At 42.1% G+C, this 19,179-nt stretch overlaps 1 protein-coding gene across 1 annotated transcript in view; it reads right to left on the reverse strand.

Annotated features, from left to right (window-relative positions):
* ano2b (anoctamin 2b) overlaps nucleotides 1–14,171 on the reverse strand; it is a 66,877-nt gene extending 52,706 nt beyond the window's left edge. The window contains exons 1-4 of the mRNA XM_035148134.2: nucleotides 14,035–14,171; nucleotides 8,692–8,879; nucleotides 6,486–6,527; nucleotides 3,307–3,708 (exon numbers count right to left, since the gene is read on the reverse strand). Coding sequence (XP_035004025.1) covers nucleotides 3,307–3,708; nucleotides 6,486–6,527; nucleotides 8,692–8,879; nucleotides 14,035–14,071 — 669 coding nt within the window. The 5' untranslated portion in view covers nucleotides 14,072–14,171. The remainder of the gene's footprint in view (nucleotides 1–3,306; nucleotides 3,709–6,485; nucleotides 6,528–8,691; nucleotides 8,880–14,034) is intronic.
* Nucleotides 14,172–19,179: the final 5,008 nt, after the last annotated feature.

A 19,179-nucleotide genomic window follows, 5' to 3' on the forward strand; every position in this document is an offset into this window, starting at 1 on the left:
TTTGAGCTGCAGACATTTCTTCCCTCATCATCACACCCAACAGCTGAAGTCAGCAACACTTAAATTTGCCAAATTATTCTTCTTGTTGTTGGAGCCAAACTGCAGCAGTTCATTTGGTAACAAGTGGAATTTTAACAATAACTAAGTTTGTACAACTCTGTGGCAGTGAGCCTGCGGAGATCACAGTCTGTGTACACTGCCAAGCACCCACTACACACACACACACACACACACACACACACACACACACACACACACACACACACACACACACACACACACACACACACACACACACACACACACACACACACACACACACACACACACACACAATTAAACCAAAGCGGGACAGAACTACACACTCTCACACTGGTTGCTACGTAACACACAATCACAGCGAAAGCGATTGGTACATGTCAAAATAAAATTACCCATGTAAGGCTAAATTAGTGAATCAACACAAAGAGGCCAGCAGCTGTGTTGGCTTCAGCAACTTAGAATTAGAGTCCACCAGCTCAGATGTGACCTCAACCGTCGTGAGCGGATGGCGAATCCGACACAAACAACATCCCAGAGTTAAACACAAGGAAACAGAAACATCACAGGGAAATAGGAGCTGAAAGTCTCGACCGTGATCCAAACCGAGGTTCACGTCTTTGTTACATTGTTTACATTTGATCTGGTTAGTTTTGGTTTCACATAATTTAAAGACTACTGTGTCACGTACGAACATCCCGTCACAATCCACGTGGGCTTTGTCTGCCGATACTTGACATGGGTTGGTTCGTAGATGTAGCGCGCTGGCAAATTCCGCTATTTGTATTCGCTAACTTTTTTTTTGATAAAACAAATTTAAAAAACAAATTTTTCTGTTTGAATGGAGAAGAAATAATTAAACTGTTAATTTAGTTGTCACTGTAATATCATTTTGTTTTCAGTTTAACTACCAGTATCACCAACCTAGTGCAGTTTTCTACAAAAGTTTGAATGCACCAAATTAACATTATTTCTGTCTCTCAATCCTACAAGTCTGGACAACTCCGATTCGGGAGAGACCACTGAGGCGTCTTCCTCTTCTATGGTTTATTGCTGTCTCAACTTCCTGCAATTGGTCCAAACTGTCCAAAAATTAGTTTTCACACTGCAGACGACCCGAACCATGGTTTAGTTTGATCCGGACTGAGACTTGGTCCCCCCCCCCCAAGGCAAACCGTTATTTCAGTTTGGGCTAAACTGAAGACTCTGACGGTCCGGACCAAACAAGGTAGCTGTGAGAGCGCACTAAGTCATAATTAGAAAACAGCAGCAAAGGTGATCCATACTCAGTGGACAGCCTATCAGCAGAAGATTAGTACTTTGATTGTCAATATTCAGAGCAGCACAAGTGAGAGGAAGTAATTATATCCTGTGAGAAATACATCACATCCCAATACTCTGACTCACTATTAGAATTAAACGTTGCTTGTAGTAGATGGTGCTAGGGGAAGTGTTTTACTTAAACCACTTTTTATTTGCTCAGCTGTAGGAACACTCTAAACGGGGCTCTATTCTGATGATGAACGACAAGCACCAGTCGTTACAGTGTGACATCGGTACAGATCCATCCATGGCAGTTGTAACAATTGTTGACTGAAGGTTTCCTTTGTTTTTCTTCAAGCGTTTGTGGATGAAGGAACAAGGCTGAATGACTCATCGCATTTGATTTTTTTTCTCTGTTTCTTGGGTTTGCAAATTGTGTGTTGCCCTTAGATACAAGCTGGTTCTGACACACAACTCTGCCGTTCTTCAAACCCCACTGTGTGAAGAATGTTCTACTAAGACTGCGCTCCAGGGGAGTTTTATTGAGCTCTTCCGTGGTCACATGTTGAAGAAGATTTGGTTGTTTGGGAAACTCTTAACTGGTCTCATCCAGTGTTTTTCTTTGCTCGCACAGTTTGTCCGTACCTGACATTACATGCTGCGGTTATTCATCCTTAATTTCCTAACTTATCCTAACTTTATTTAAGATAAGGTAAGACCCCTAGCCGCAGGTGCCCATGGGGTCAGGAATCTAAACTGGAGCCTCTGAAGTGAAACAGTAAAAGGTCTTAAATTCATGTCACTACCAGACCCTAAATAAATGTTTCTGGAAAACAAACTGCCATAATGAGAGTGTGAGTGTCCATGCCCTTTAGGTTTTCTGTAAGATGCTAAAATCTTGCATTGCCCAAGTAACTGTCATAAAGTCAAACATTTTTAAACTTCCTTCACATAGAATGGTGAAAACAGGTGCAGACTCCCGCCTCCTAGGTTTACACAGGGATAACTTCAGTTGTTGGCTGAATTCCACTATATCCGCTGGGAGTTAATTGACCCAGTAATAGGAGTTTGATCATATTGTGGAAGACAATAGAAAAAATTATCTTTTCTCTCTTATTAGTGGTTGAGAAAAATATTATTTTCACATGCTTCAACTGAATGTGTCTACCTCCTAAATCTGTTGATATTAAGAGTGCAACTACTCTGCACTGTTGGTGCACAGGACATAGGTGGATATCTTAATGTGCCTTTGGCTGTGATTGCACCTGCTCTAAAGCTGACACATACTGATCACCAGTATTAACGTAATGACTCCTTTGGGTTGTGTCTTACTTTCTCTTTTATATAACGTTGCTATAATTTGTTCAACAGCAGCCAGGAAGGCAAAAAAAACCTCTTGCTGGTGTAATAGACAACTTATATCCTAAAAGACAATCTGAATTTCACCCACCACTTCCCTCTACCATCCGAGCCACGGTCCTATGTAGGCGCACACCTTAAATAGCTCAAGACAGAGTTACATCAGATGCTGTGTGCAGGTTTATCTTAAAAAACCCTATAAATCTATAGCGTAAAGGCTCTATTTTAACAATATGCTCTGAAGCACATGGTGCAAGCACATTTTGGTTCAGTCCAAATCCATTTCCACTATTTGAACTGCTGAAAAAAATTGTTGATGTGCCAGGTGCATTGGTTCAAGCACGTTATGTTATAGTTATGGTATAATGAATATACATTGCTCATTGACTTTGAATAGGGTGACCTCATGCATTGCAGGATTGCGTCGTGGTTCCATTGATTGGCTCTGCTTGCGCTGTGTGCGGTAGAAGTTGGGCGGCAGAGCAGGCACCAGCCAATCAAATTGGTGCAAAACAGGCAACATCAGATGTCAATATTGGTGTTGGTAAGAAAGGGGAAACCTGTGTTCATCTAATCTGGCACACCCAATGACGAGCAGTTCAGCGACACATCGTGAATGCTCAGTTAGTAGGACCACGCACTCACCTCTCTGTCTCTCTCTATCTCCAGGCCGGCCTCCAGCAGGTTGGCCTCAAACTCCTGTCTGATCAAGCGCATCTCGTGGTCGGCCGGCTCCGTCAGCTCGTTCCCTCCTGCAAATCCAAGTTCCATGAACACCTCGTCGATGTTCACGGCCTCTCCTTCCTGCGCGTCCCCTCCTAATCCTGCCGCTGAGCGCGAGCCCACCGACTGCCGAAAGTTGCCATTGGAAACGATAGATAATCTGTCATGTGACACTGATATGCTGGCGCGAGATCGTGAGAAGCTCTGCCGTATGGAGCTGGGCCGTCGCTGATGGTAGACCAGGACATAGTCAACTTTCCGTCGGCCATCAGAGAAGTAAAGGCCTTCTCTGTTGCTCTGGGGGCTTGACGTTGGACCCACGACCTGCAGGGATGCAAGAGGAATCAAAGCCAAAGTTAAACTCTGAGTAAGCATCACCAAACACAGGAGCAGTATCTGCTGTGACGTAGAGGAAATATACTCTCATTAGTTGTGATCATATAAAGGTATCTCACTCACTTTAACAAATCAAAATCGTGTACCACACAGAGCATCCTCAAGCATCAGCGGAGTTACGTAATAACTGTTTGAATGAACTTAAACATCTAGTGCGGTGTCAGCACACGCAAACATAAGTGGCTTTTGGCAGGTTCTCAAAAACACTGAAGTGAGAACCTCCAGCAGCAGAGTGGGCAGTTAGCTCACCTCTGGCAGTTTTATTCTTTATTTAGACAAAGAGAGAGCAGAGGGGGAGACTAAACATGGAGGACACAAGAGGGAAAGCTCAATAGGCTCTGGGTAGGTATGAGGGGAAGGTTTTTTAAACTTCAGGGAATCAGGTTTCTTACTTATCATAAGGACAGGTTTCTAAAATATGTTATCGCTGTGTGTGTGTGTGTGTGTGTTTGTGTGTGTGTGTGTGTGGAATCATGAAAGTGCTGCATTTTAGATGTAACTTGTTTGTTGGAGTTAAACTAATTAATTGACTGTCGTAACTTCAGCTAAATGTGTGTCTGTGATTTTATAACTATACTCTAATAATAAACATCCTCTCAGTCCAAATCACATGAACAGCTGTGCTGTCGTCTGGGCCTCAACACTTCATTAAATAACAAGAACAAGCAAAATAGGCTAAAAATGCCAATAGATGGAAAGAACGCTTTATGGCTAAATAAGCTAGCTAGTGTCCCTAATCAAAATTTTCGACCAGTTCACTTTTGTGGGGTCCCTGCTTTAAAGAGTGGCTTCCACCGTTAAGTCTCCCCTTTTGCTGTAGTGCTCCACAGGAGGGGGGCGCAACATTCTGGTCAGAGAAAATTCCACGTCTTAGCTTTTCTGTAAAATTATTAAGTATCACGAGAGTTTTACATCCTCAGTTTTTAACATTGAAACTACGCAGTCCAGCTGTAAAGTCGGTTTTGACCTAGATTTGCTTCATGCTCCTTTTTCCAGTAGCCAGACAGTTCAATTTTGTTTTCTCTGAACTCAACCTTCATCTAGCTAACTCGCTACCTTAAAGGGAGAGTTCACCCAAAAAGGGAAATGCACACATTATCTACTCACCACTGTGCCGATGGAGGGGTGGGTGAAGTGTTTGAGTCCACAGAACACTTTTGGAGTTTCAGGGGTAAGTGTGCTTGTGCGTGCGAACGCGGCTCCGGGCTAGGAGGACATTTAGGCTAAAAAACGTGTCGTAAATGACACCGTTTCGAGGCGAATTTGAATGTCGGGGCTTACAGACACTTGGATGACACCACAGGAGCAGTATGGAGGCATTTTATGTTTACTTTTTGTCGTTTTTTTTAACGTTTGTAGAAGTGGTCCACATATACTCGGCTGCAACGCTGTTTACCCCTAAAACTCCGAAAGTGTTTTGTGGACTCAAACCCTTCACCGTCCTCTTTGTGACCACAGACTTGGTATACATATCGGAAACATCATGATACGTATCTCGGGGACTCAACGGGTCTTGGCTGTCGGCCAATCGTGAGGATTAGCTTGGATTTCAAGGAAATCTGGCCACATGCTTTGTTAGTTCCACATTAGCTAAAATATTAAACAGCCCATAAACGTCCATGGTTCTCCCACACAAGTGGTTTCACTTTATACTAATGAGGCCTATTCTACAGACTGTGTTTGACTGACGTTTCCTGTACGACTGCTGGGTGGAGCAACTAACTCCTCTATCACTCAAAAACCCAGACTGAGTCCAAACTCCCCCCCCCCCTAGTGTTCATTATATTTACTTTGTAACTTTTTTATTTAGGCGTCTGACTTTGCAATGTGAAATAAAACAAATTAAACATGGAGAAATTAGTACGACCGTGAGCAATTTCAGAAAGAGCAACAGAGTTTGATGATCTCATGTGATTCCCAGCGTGGCTCCACCAATAATTGGCTTGTAATCAGCATTCGTGTGGGAGAGCATTCTTCAAACAATAAACTGTACATCCACATGAACTGTAATATTATACTGTTTCTAACGTCTTAAATGTTTCATTTCTTCAGAAACGCTAGTATTCCATATATTTCTATTTTCAAGCAAAGTGTCACAAGCAGAACTGTCACAAATGAATCTTGTGTAGCTCATGTCAGTGTTTTCAGAGGCTCTAGTGATTTGATTCATAGTAAAACCACGATGAGGCTTGGAATCAGTGGTGGGAGACTTTGTAATTCTCAGCATCATTCAATTTAAACCCAATTCAAAGTCTACTATCAAGTGAAAAATGCTAATATCCTCTGGAGGTTTTGGAGGCGGGCTGTTCCACAGCTGTACACTGTACATACATTCAACAGTACACACAGTGGTTGCCACTTCCAAACTCCTGGAACTGTCATTAAGGATTTTTCTGCAGAAACATTATTTATAAGCTTCTTATCAGGTTTAGCCTCACCGGTACAATAATGGCAGTGACCAGATTATGTGGTTCTTACAGTGTCCGATTGGAAAAATCTAATAGCAATAAATATATAGTACATTTATTATTGTTAATAAGAAAACAACAATACCAGATGTGATATATCTTTGTAATGTCACTATGTAAACTGGTAATACAGCTAGAAGAGTGGTAGTAGAACAGGGATTGACACAGATTGGTCCCTGGTGAAGGTGACATCTAACATGAGACAGGGTGGCAGCGGGAGGACGGTGCTGTACTCACCGGGATCTTGTCTTCACTCGTGGACGTCTGCATGCTGTTGCGCTGGAGAGACACACAGAAGTAGAAGAAGAAGAAGAAGAAGAGGAAGAAGAGGAAGGAGTGAAAGTTGGATTTCCTCTCAGAGAGAAACAGACGCGTTCACCATCACCACCTTCATCCACATCGTGCCCACATGACACCTGAGGTCAGTCCCGTTAGTCCAGAGTCCGGGAGGAGAGACGGCTGCTCGGAGCCACGCTGCATTGTTATTATTATGTTATACAGGAGTGTGTGCGTGTGTGTGTGCGTGTGCGTGTGTAGAGTCCAGCAGCCCGATCACACGCTGGTGATACCCATCTATCCCACTGTGTGATCTGGAGGCTGCCTGCGCACCGCCGGCGCGTTTGGCACGAAGCGTGCCACACTGTAAAAAATGTAGGTTTGAATGCACAACACTCTAAAAAAACACTTTCACTGAAGACACTCTACTCTCCTGCGACTGAAGCACTTCTTGCCAACTTGAGAGTCAAATCATTTTACAGTGGGGTTTTAATTTAAAAGATTTAAACATGAATTAATTTGTTGCTGGAATACATTTTATTCGTTTGGACTGAAATTGATCACGCTCATTGTTCTGGCTCCTGCAGGTTTTCAGCGCCTTATAATCTATTTAAAGGGAATACAAATAAGTCACTAGAAATTTACATTTTGTTTTGGCAACATATTTGAATTGTGATGTAACAGGAAGTCAAAAGTTAAAACAGGAAATGCTAGGCTGCTGCATATAGCTTGTTTATTATAACTATTACTAGTATAATAAGTTCATTCTTTAATATGTATGTCTCACATATATTTCATCATATCTGTATGTAAATATGTGTATTTGGATATTTGTTTCTATTGCTGTCTTCTAAGGTACCACAATTTTTGGATTTGTAACCCATGGAATTAAAGAACACTTGTATCTTTATTTCAAGGTGTGTGTGTTTTGCACATTGGAAAAACCTTGTAAAAAGAAGTTTATAATGTCTGTGTAATCGACAGGATATTTTTTGCAGTGTGGAGCGAGAGGACGCAGCCTCTTTGATTAAATAGCGCACTGATGTAGCTCGGAGAGAGACAGGGGTTTTCTTCCTTCTCACTGGCTACATCATAATCACAGACACTATCTATAAATCATAATGGAGCACTTGCTTTTGTCCCAACACATGTTATGTCTCTGTCTGCCACCCCAGTGTTTGAAAACTTAGTTTGACCCGTTTAAAGAAGCAATGTGCAGTTGCTATGGCATGTAATTTATCAAATTTTATTTTATTCTTATAAAGCATACAATCTTTTGACATAGGTAATACCTGAGGCCTGTATTGTCAATGTGGAACATTTGGTAATGTCCTGTATCACCTCTACTCCCCCTTTTTCTATGTTATCTTTTATTGGGTTTACACATTTCTTTGAAAGTTATGGTATCATATGCTAACACTATACTTCTGATGTTTACTTTGTGATGTCCACATATGTAAAAACTGACCGAAGGGTTAGTTTTCATTCGCTTGGTTTATCAGAATAAACAGAGATCGCCTTCGAAGACATTCATGGTCTTTCCATCAAATAAATCCAACGCAGACATCGCTAGACGCCACCGGTTAAAGTAGCATCGATGTAGATACCGTGGGTACAGGGTCCGTGAGGTGGGTTAGACTTCATGGGTTAGGGGGTGAGGGGTAGGGTGTTGTGGGCAAAGGGGTCGATTCCTTGGGTCTTCCAGGGCTCAATATAAATATATATAAATATATAAATATATATATATACATACACAAACAGACACACACTCACCCCAGGCTTTAACCCCCAGCTTTGCCATTAACCTATTTCTAATCATCCTTAATCCTGAACTGAAGTCATTTCTCTCTACAAAGATTAACCCTGAATTGATACGTTTCACTTCATGTCAGTGTGAAGTCCATTCAATTCATCCCTGTACATGTGTTCCAACTTTTATTTTGAAAGAGGACTAGAGTAAAGTACCTTATTCTCTGAAATTACAGTATTTTAATGAGATGTTCTTTTCATGCTAACTTGCAAAGTGATGCAACGCAGTGAAACACATCACACACACAGGAAATATTAGATGGTTAGCTTAGTATAACAAGTTGCTCTTTTTTTTTTTTAAAACAATGTAGACTCCGTAAGTCTTAACTTTTTATTTAGTTTTTTTTATTAAACCCACCCTTTCGCTCCTTTCTTCTTTAGTCAGCAGACTTTGTGACTCCTCCGCCCAGACTTCTGCTTTTTCAGGCTGAGGTCGCAGGATGCTGAAGGACATGTCCCGGGTCAGGTGGTACAGGGCGTCGCTGTGGATGGAGGAGGACTCGCTGAGCGCCGTGGAAACTCGGGCGGCACCGTTGGTCCATGACTCTGAAAGACATTTAGTTTGAAAATTAAGCGATGACGCCCTGTGATGAGAGTTTCACTAAAGCTCTGTTTCTCGGAGCTGGAGGCGCTACAGAGGTCCAGCCACTGTTTACTCTGACTTCACTTTACTCTGGGAAAATACTTCCCACCAGGGGCCAAACACAAATCTGAATCCACAGCTTCTTGGATGATTCACTCGTATTGACTCAAAGTGTATTTTCACATTTTGTCCTGTGCAGCTTTCTTTTACTCATCCAGGCAAAGTCAACCAGTGGTGGAATCAAATGATAAGTAACATAGTAAACAACAAGTATATTTGCTTAGTTACTACATTTATTTGTTGACTGTAATTATAATCTACCTTAAAAATAAAGATGTTACATTAATAAACAACAACAAATGAACAACTTAGTAAAATATGATGCAGTGTTACACCAGCAGTACAATACATGGCTCCACCTTGGCCACAACAGTAAAATCCTTACACACAAATGCTTCAGTAAAGATAGAATAGAATAGAGTATACAGTCTCTATTGTTAAAGACTGAAAGGAGCAGTTTTTCTTTATATTTTAAATAATAATACTCACACTTTTGCATATGTAACTATTTACTTGATATTTTCACTTAAAAGATTGTCAATGAAACATTATTCATAATGAGCTTTGCTGGATATTCAAAGACACTGTATGAATTTAAAAGTGATCATATAAACAGAACATAACAAGTGCTAATATGTGCAATATAACTGATGACATATACTCATCTATTTTAATATGTCTTATTCTATTTATTTTACATGTATTTATTAGACTGTGTCTACTATGTTGTTATCTGTACCACTGAGACACTTGATTTCATTGTGCACTGTGCAATTACAATAAAGGCATTGAACTAAAAAAACAATAAAACATATGACAGATGACATTATTGACATATTAAGAGCAGAGGGTGAATTTTGTTGTTGTGATGGATCTGACGACCTTTTCCTCGACTGAAGCTGCAGAGCCACACTTAATGTTCCAGAACTTGTTTCATGCACATCAAACTGGTCTAAAAAATGAATCACACAATTACAAAAAATAAAAGAAATGTCCCACACACACACACACACACACACACACACACAATGAACCACCAGTGACTGAAAGAGGTGCAAAGAGCTTCACAAGTGAAGGAGAATGCTTCTCACGTAAACAAAATATATAAAATCCTCTGTGGCGCAGCGACAGATATCTCACATCTTTTGCACTCAGATCATATTATGCATCGTCATGTTTGTCAATTTTTACACCTTCACAGCAGCAGAATTTTTCATCTCCATACATTTGCACTTCGAAGCAGCACAGTATCATCACAGACTTGTATTTCCAGTTGTAGTGTAATACCCGGGGGTTCAATACCTTGCTCAGATGCACATCGTCTGTCATTAAGAAAGTGAAGAGCATTACTCATCCACGTTTCCCACGTGCATTTACCGAGTCAGGGTGGGGATTTCATGTGTCATATTCCCATCCGCTCTAACCCAAAACTGGGGCTGTATGGTTACAGTGCAGCCTCACAATTTCTGAGTTTCAAAGAGCAACATTTTCAGTTACTAGGAGGCACGAAATATGCAAAGCAGGCTTTGTCTCAAACTGTGCAAATTGGTACGAGCGTCACTCAAACTGTCTCAAAGCTCGTTACAGAGGACAAGCCCACATCGAGACGCGCCCTCAACAGTCAGCCTCGGAACGCAAGGAACGCCATGAAAACGCAAGGACACAAGAGTGTGCACGTGCGGGCGAGACAAAGACGCCAGCAGGAGGACGACTTGCCAGTGTGTGTGTGTGTGTGTGTGTGTGTGTGTGTGTGTGTGTGTGTGAGTGTGTGCATGGTTATTTTAGGGATACAGACAGCTGTAGCCATAGTAACGCACCAGGCCACGTGCTGTGCTCTCATTTCACTACCATAGACAAGCTACATGTTTCGCTCCCTCTCATCCGCACACGCAAAGATGTAGAACACTTAAACATTATATATAACGTGAGATCTGTCATCCAGGTCAAGTGTGTGTGTGTGTGTGTGTGTGTGTGTGTGTGTGTGTGTGTGTGTGTGTGTGTGTGTGTGTGTGTGTGTGTTTGTGGGGGGGTGTTCTGATTATGTTCCTTTTCTAGAATTTTCAAGCTAAAAGAAAAGACGTTTCATGGCAACAGTTGTGTTTCTGTGCCGTACAGTGGACTTGACAGCAGCACAGTAGCCTGGAGGTGAGAGAGGCAGGCCTGTAACTGGAAGGTCGCCAGTGTGAATTTAGTAGGAGTGGGAATGAATGAGAAAATCCCTCTTGTGTATATATAAAGCAGAGCACCGCAAGAAAACAAAACAGGCTTCTGTTGAACGTCTCCATTTGAAAATATCGTATAAAATACATTTGTCAAATGTGTTTTATGAAAGTGAAAAAGTCTCATCCAGTACAAATGGAGGGGTTCCCTAGGTTCTTCAAATTTCGGCTTTATGTCAGAAGAAATTTCTCCCAGCTCGTTCTTCAGGACACTAATTTCTAACAGCAGAGACAAAGGGCATCGTTCAGGGAACAGCTAATGTGCAGCATCACAGCACAAAGACTTTGAGCTGATGCTTTTATCACACGTTGTCTCAGCTCCGGCTCACTGATTGTATGGAAGCCGCTGCCAGGGCGCAGCTGAATACATTTTTAACCCACTCTCATTCGGTTTCATGTTATTAACCACGTTGATGAGAAATAACAAAAAAACTAATGTAGGACGGCGATAAAGGTTTTCAGCACTTTCAAAGTGAGAGCTCGATTAAGTGTCTTCAAAAGCTTTCAAGATGCACGTCAGTGTGTTGAAATTAGCCAAAAGATTTGGACAAAATAAGTTCTTCACATTGATCTACTAAAAAGAACCATTTCTCCATCTTTAATCTAACATCTTATTTTGAGGCACGTACATACGCAACAAGGTCTCATGAATCTGAGCAGAATATTGTCAGGATTCTGCCCTTGTGGACTTTTTGATTTATCTGTGGACCCTGTATCCCACAGGGCATAATGAAAAGTAGTGTACAACTGACGGTCACTAACGGAGAAGTATATACCATGATGCACTGCACAAGAAAAATGACGGCAGGACGAGAGGAGACATGGTAGCATATCTCAGCTCTCTCTTTCTGGGGATTCTACTCCTTATTCTTATCAGAACGATCTGTTTTAGCCTACGTACCTAATATTTCCAATGATGTAGTTCATATTTCCATGACCGACACGAGACAAATCTGTGAGTTGTGGTGGTAAATTATGTAAAAACTTAATTTCAGCATTTTAACATGGCCATTTCACGTCCTTTATACCCTAAAAGTGTTCATACTTAAGTTTAAAATAACCATTTTAAATTTATTGTGGGATTTTCCACTCGCAAATTATTGAGAAAATGAGAGGATGACCCGAGATGTGTTCCAACGTTTTTTTTTCTTTCGGCGATGAGCTCACAATATAGCTGTTGATATAATGGTCCTTATATACTATAAAGTATATAGTGAGTAGGGGGTCGTCAACGAGTGGGTGATTTCGGACACAAGATCAGTTATTTGTACTTTGACTTTATTACTTCCTGTTGTCATTTGTATTTACCTGTGTTTCTTGTCTCTGAGCACTCCCTCTCCCGTCTTTGTCTGCCTCACCCGTGTCTACTTAACTCTGTGTATTCAGTCTGTGTGTTTTCATTCTGTTCAGTGCCAGTTCGTCTCCTCTGTATTGTCTGAGCGTACCAGCAGTGAGAGTGTATTTCTGCCATGCTACGTTTACTGACCTCGGCTTTTGCTGTTCTGACTGCACACCTGTTCACCCAACTCATAAATCTGATTAAACACTGTGAATTCAACTCTCCTCATTTGTAGTCCTAAATTTGGGTCCACATCTTTAAACGTTGAGTTGTGAGCAGAGCATATGCCAACCCTTCCTATGTCGTTTGGGTTGAAAATGTTGAGTTTAGGTACGAAAACCAAACTTGATTCTGGTCAGGGTAGAAAATGGTTTGGGTTAAAACACCAAAAGTGTGTTTGTGATGTGGGAACTTGAAGCCTCTGGTTCAATGGACTTTTCAGTGAACGAGGAGAAACTTTATCATTTTCATATTCAGACATTTTGGAGGTTTTTACAGAGCAAAATTAGATGTAGTACATTAATGAGGAAATATAGCTTTTTTTTTTTTTAAAGCATAAGTTAATTTAGGTTGTTTTTCTTGTCTTCCAACAAGTATATCTCCTAGAGCTCTGATGGAACTTTAGACATTTTGAGAAAACAAACTATGTAGAGGCTTGAACGTCATTGGTTATCTATCGGTCATCTCTGATCATCAAAGCTACAGTTTTATACTGACTTTGGAACATGAAACCTCCAGGGGGCACAATAGTGACTGCTTTGCATTCCAGAAACACCTCATCATTAATCTGCTCCAGTCAACAAGGCCTGTTTGTACCTGTTTGCCCAGTAAAACGCTCCCATCACAACATCCCATCCTCTGAGCTCAGCTTCTCAGCTGCAGGTGGTTTCTAACCGGATGATGCTTCGTTCAGCCGACATCTCTCAGGGTTTATTATGAGTATGTTAGCTTAGCAGTGTCCTGCTGCCCCACTTAGCCACGGGGATCATTTCATTTCATCTCTCACGCCTTCCTCAACTCACTTACAGTAAAGCAGAGCAGCAGTCAGGCCTGTAAACTAACCCGGATTAGTGCCCCGCCCCCGGCTTACACTGCGAGGGAGCACATGTCTGAGATAAATTCATCTTTAAAAACGGATTACTCCTGTTGCGATGAGGCAAAGACAGTTCCTCCACGAGACAAGAGGGAGAACAACGTGACTATAATAGCACAGAGGGGTCTGAATGAATCATCCGAGTTAAACTTCAGCAGCCTCACATGCAACAGTATACCCTGCATGCTGTAAAGGGCTGCCTGGTGACGGCTGCCCCACACACAGTCTGCTGACACACACTCACGCACACTAGGGGAACAGGGGAGGGAACAATAGGCGGGTTACTCTACGGTGGTCCAGTCTAGTGTGTCCTTTTTGTTGGGTGAGGATACAGGAGGGACAGGCAGGACAGGCCACACAAAAGGAGGGAGAGAGGAGGGTTTCCTATGGGTTGCTGTGGCACTCACCTGCACATGTAGAGGGGGGGGATCTGCGGAGAGCCATTTCACCTCAACTCTGAGAGACAGGACCTGTTTCCTCCGGGTTTCCCGTCAGTCAGTCAGCCACGCTGCCCTGCTGTCAGCAGCAGGTGAGGGGAAGCACGACAACACTCTGACTCAGTTGTGCAATCCTCAGCTCAGTGGAAGCTTAGCTCTGCTGGGATAATACTCCTCTCCAACTGGCCGGCTCGGGGGAGCCGAAAACTCCACGGCTCAGCTTATTGTGTAGCCTCGCTTAATGCACCGCACACCGGGCTCGTGGGTAACAGGCTGGCCGGCTGATTGGGTGTTTGGCCGGGGAATTACAGCCACACAGAGACAGGCAGAGATTATTGGGCCCTCTAATTACTGCGCCTTCTGTTGAGGTAAAACCTGGGGGATCTGATGGGTCCGCTTTATGGAGCTTAACACCAGGGAGGAGACACCTCAGTGCAAATGAAAGTTACACAGTGAGATGTTCCGTCCAAGAAAGGGTTAGGGTTAGTTAATGACAAGTCACATGGGTCCTTTGAAGAGGCAGGTTGAAGTGCAGCGTGTTCAACAGCCTCATCAGGACAATGGAGAACGCACATATAGGGGAAATTAGCCCATGTCTTTTTTGTCAGGACGTTGGATGACTGTAAAAGGTTTTCCTGATTTCCCATTTCATATTTTTCTATGAACGATATCTGTAGGAGTCAAATACGGGTGTTGAGGTGAAACTGCAATTCTGTGGTGCGATCACTGGGTGGCGCTGTGGTGCATGCAGCGCAGGTATCAGGGTAGGTGACTGTGGGCGCGATCGAATAGTCCATTTTGCTCAAGGAACCGCCCTGACTGGGTGAAATGACCCGACAATATTTCAGCGGCCGCCACAATAAGCGCTGTTTGAATTCTCTGAAGGATTATGAAAGGACCTTCAATGCTTCCTATCTAATCTCCTTTAGCATAGGAAACATTGGACCATCCTCTATGAAAGGAAAAGAAAAAATGCAGACCCACAATTCTTTGCAGCACACCCACGTAAATATAACAAACAAAGCAGAACAGCTGTTTTATCCTCCTGACACGATCCAGAGCTGAGTCCTCACATGATCTGGTCTGATTTCTTCTCTGTCACAACTTCGTCATCAGAAGTAAAGTTTCAATCCCCTGACTGGATTGGACTAAATAAAAAAAAAATTCTCCACTTATATAAGGTTTTCTCGTAAATTCCTCAAATTATTATATTATTCCAACATTTCAGTCCTGTTTGTTTTATTTTCATTTTCCATTAAACCCGTTTTGTTGTTATTTCCTGTGAGCAAGTGATGATTCAATGTTTCCTCTGTATAAACTGAAAACAAACAGAGTACAGTACATTTTGTGCGGATCTGTATTTTAAAAATACAGATCCGCACAAAATGTACTGTACTCTGTTTGTCTCTTTTACAAAAAAGTGTAAGTGGAGTCAGATTTTCTCTGCACTCCTTTCCTAACTTCTTACAGCTTCTCCTTCTCATCTCTCCTTGATGCTGTGACGTCAAGGATTAGTGGTTAGGAAAGGAGGTTATTTGGACTTTTCCGAACGCAGCCTGTGTGTTGTCATTAGGTGTTATGATCCCGGTACGGACAACGGTTTTGACCGCTGCAGCACGAAACTGTGTTTAAACAATGTTCACTGTTAGGAATCTTGGTGGAAATAGACTTTTTTCACAACTACGCAAATAAAAGGATGTTCTGTAACAAACAAAGGAATGCTGAGTGCACCCACGTCACATGGTTCATGCATCAAACTAGCGAAGTGGGGTTTGAACAACTCTGTAGCTTGTAGCTAGCCAGGCAAAGCTCCTTTAACAATGTCCTTAATTTTACTCCTGGTAGATGTAACCATCTTGTATCTCTCCCAGTTCTAATGTTATAATTGTTGTAAGTGAGAAATCATGCTTTTGAATTGCAGGACAGCTCTAAATACTGCAGTACCCACAGGCCTTGGCTGCTGATGCTGAGGAGAAGAGGCCGGCCGACCAAAGTTGGCAAGATAGTTGCTGAATTCACCCAAAATAGAGCCAGAAATCCAAAGAGGGCTGATGTAATCTGCCGAGGGTAAAATCGTTTTTCTCCATGACATGATCTTTAGCTCTCATCCGTCATAAGTGCCCCACAAGACAAGGCTGCTCCCTCTTCACAGCTATGGCCAATTCGAAGAAACTAGTACAGTGTTCGTTCTAATCCTGCCTGTTTGGAATTGGCTGTATATATATATATATATATATATATACACATATATATATATATATATGTAGATATATATAGTACATATACTACACTACATCTATACTACATGTACATATAATGGCGTTTCTTTAGTCGGATTGACATGGGGCCTTGGGACGTACACCTGAGAAGTGTTGAAGTGTGACCAAAGTGAATCTGACTGGAAACAAACAGAACTTCTTGTATTTCATCCACTCAAAGGAAAGTAATTAAAGAAATACATGATCAGATTCCCTGCTTAGTTCTGTGTTGCCATTTCTATGATTGTCCCATCTAATTGCTTGGCCAACCTCCTCAGTGACTAATTGGTATACCTGATGCTAACTGATGCTAAATACAGATAAAGTGTGAGAGGCAGCGACACACACTCCCATGCGCCCTCATATTCTGTCAGTAAGGGTATCTGATGTGGCACACAGACCAGCAGCGCCAACCCACACACACACACACACACACACACACACACACACACACACACACACACACACACACCTCCACGCTCAGTCTCCAGTTACAGCTGGTGCAGATATGTTCGGACTGTTAAATATTAAAGGCTGTAATACTAACGGCGAGGTGTTGTAATCGAGGAAACCGCTAAAAGGTCAAGTTCAGACCACGGGCTGTGCCGTGGTCATGTGGTCGACCATTATGTTATATCTTCTCCTGCAGCACTTCTCAAATGTTCCCATGCTCGAGTCGCCTGCACGGACTGGATATGAAGATGGATGACACTACAACTCCACCAAAGTGGAGCCGAATCATCTCGGTTGCCCCCTGGTGGCTAGCTGCGGTATATATCATAATCTCCTCCGTGTTAGTGGATGGGACATGGGCCAAACAAAAAGTCCCTCATCTTCACTTTCTACATGAAAACCCTCTTCCCAGTTGGGCCCACAGAGTTTCTCCTACGACTGACTTATACTGAGGTGCAGCAACTAGCACTGTGGGTCTTTTGCAAAACCTTAATTGCATTTCCTTGCCAGCATTAAAGAAAAATGTTACGCTATGCTAACGAGGAGGATGCAAAATAGATGCATGAATGGAGACATCCTCGACAGCCCCCTACTACAGTTCACACTCGCACCGTGAATTTAAAGGGAAGCATTAAATCTGTATTTATACTCTTCAAGCCACTTAAAAGCAGCCGCCATAAATAGACCCAAGTGCATCACACCCACACATCACAATCACATGCATGCACACAACTGGAGTGCATACAGTTTGTGCACATGGGCATGTACAAACGTACTTGTGAGGACTCTCATTTCTTGTCCTCTTGACATTTAGCTCAACAAATCATCTGAATCCATCGCTTAATTAGCTTAATATGTACTAATTAACTCAAGTGACCCAAGTTCTGACCCTAAAGTAACCCCATGGGGGGGGGTGACACAGGCCAGATGCCCTCACCCTGAAGACATAAAACTCAAATAATTCCTTCCTGCAACAGAAGTACTGGAACAGAGTGATTCACACATGCAGTCTATATCAGAACACACACACACACACACACACACACACACACACACACACACACACACACACACACACACACACACACACACACACACACACACACACACACACACACACACACACACACACACACACACACACACACACACACACACACAGTGATTTCCCCCGTCGTCTGATCTGGTTCATGTCTTCCTGGAAAGGAACCAGAGATAATAGAGAGAGCCAGTGAATCGATTCTCGATGCTCCAGTTCATTCCAGTTTCTTCCAGTTTCCTCCCACACCTGCCTCACACACACACCTGTCACAGCCGAGGAGGTTATTCCATCAAATCTACAGTGCACATTTCATTTGGAAGAAAACAAATGTTGCTTCTGGAATATCAGCCAGTCACATAGAGATACTGTATGTCCTGCAAAGCCTCTAGAGTGAGTCTCATCCTTAGTCACAACACATTCGGCTGTAGCTGGTGCTTCTGTACTGTACCAGCAGCACTTTTATGGAAACGTTGGATTTTCTGGGTTTGCATATGGTCTATTACAGTATTATACTACATACCATACCAGATAGGGTGAGGGTATCGCTAGAGTAGAGTATTCAGACCCCTTCACTTTTTATTACACACTGCTCTGTGTTGAATAGATTTGTGCAAATTCACAACAAAATGTAATCTCTCACTATGTTTCTTTTTATACTTTACTCTCAAAAATAGCATCAGGCAGCAGGTCTATGCATCAAGTTGCACGTTAAAACAAAACATGGACCCACTGATAGTAAAAACATTACTCTATAGCCCCACCTGTGGCCTAATACCACACAGAGTAGCTTTAAGTTAACATTAGCTGGGTGATATACATCTGATTATCATTAAATGGATAACTTCCAGTAAAATACAGGCTTCATAACCTACAGAAAAAAGGAGTTGCTCTAACTTGCTGAGGGATCGGTCGCACTTGTGTTTGTGAATCTCACCGCAAGATGTTTCTTTTCTCATTCATCAATTTATACATGTCTAGAGAACAGCGAGGGATGGGTCGTTGTTATAGCTACTGACACCATTGCATAATATTAATTATATGAACTGAATAGTCCCCACTCATATTCACTTTGGATTTTCAGTTTTTCTATTAAGTTCCACTTTTAAAGACTAATAATTTTTTTTTTTATATATATATATCCAGATTTTGTCAGTGGAAGCAACCCATATAATTTCCTCAGTAGATTTGTGGCTTGCTAGAAAACAAAGCTGCCTGACTTGCTTTGTTTTTTGTTTTGTCTTTTTTGATTCAAGATAGATGATTTTATTTATGTTCACTTTGATCTCACATCTATAATGCATAAGGACATAAACAAATTCATATCCAACAATATGAATGTTAAAGGAGAAAGGCGCAGCAATC

Source organism: Hippoglossus stenolepis, chromosome 22 (assembly GCF_022539355.2).
Source record: "Hippoglossus stenolepis isolate QCI-W04-F060 chromosome 22, HSTE1.2, whole genome shotgun sequence".
NCBI classification, from domain to species: Eukaryota; Metazoa; Chordata; class Actinopteri; order Pleuronectiformes; family Pleuronectidae; genus Hippoglossus; species Hippoglossus stenolepis.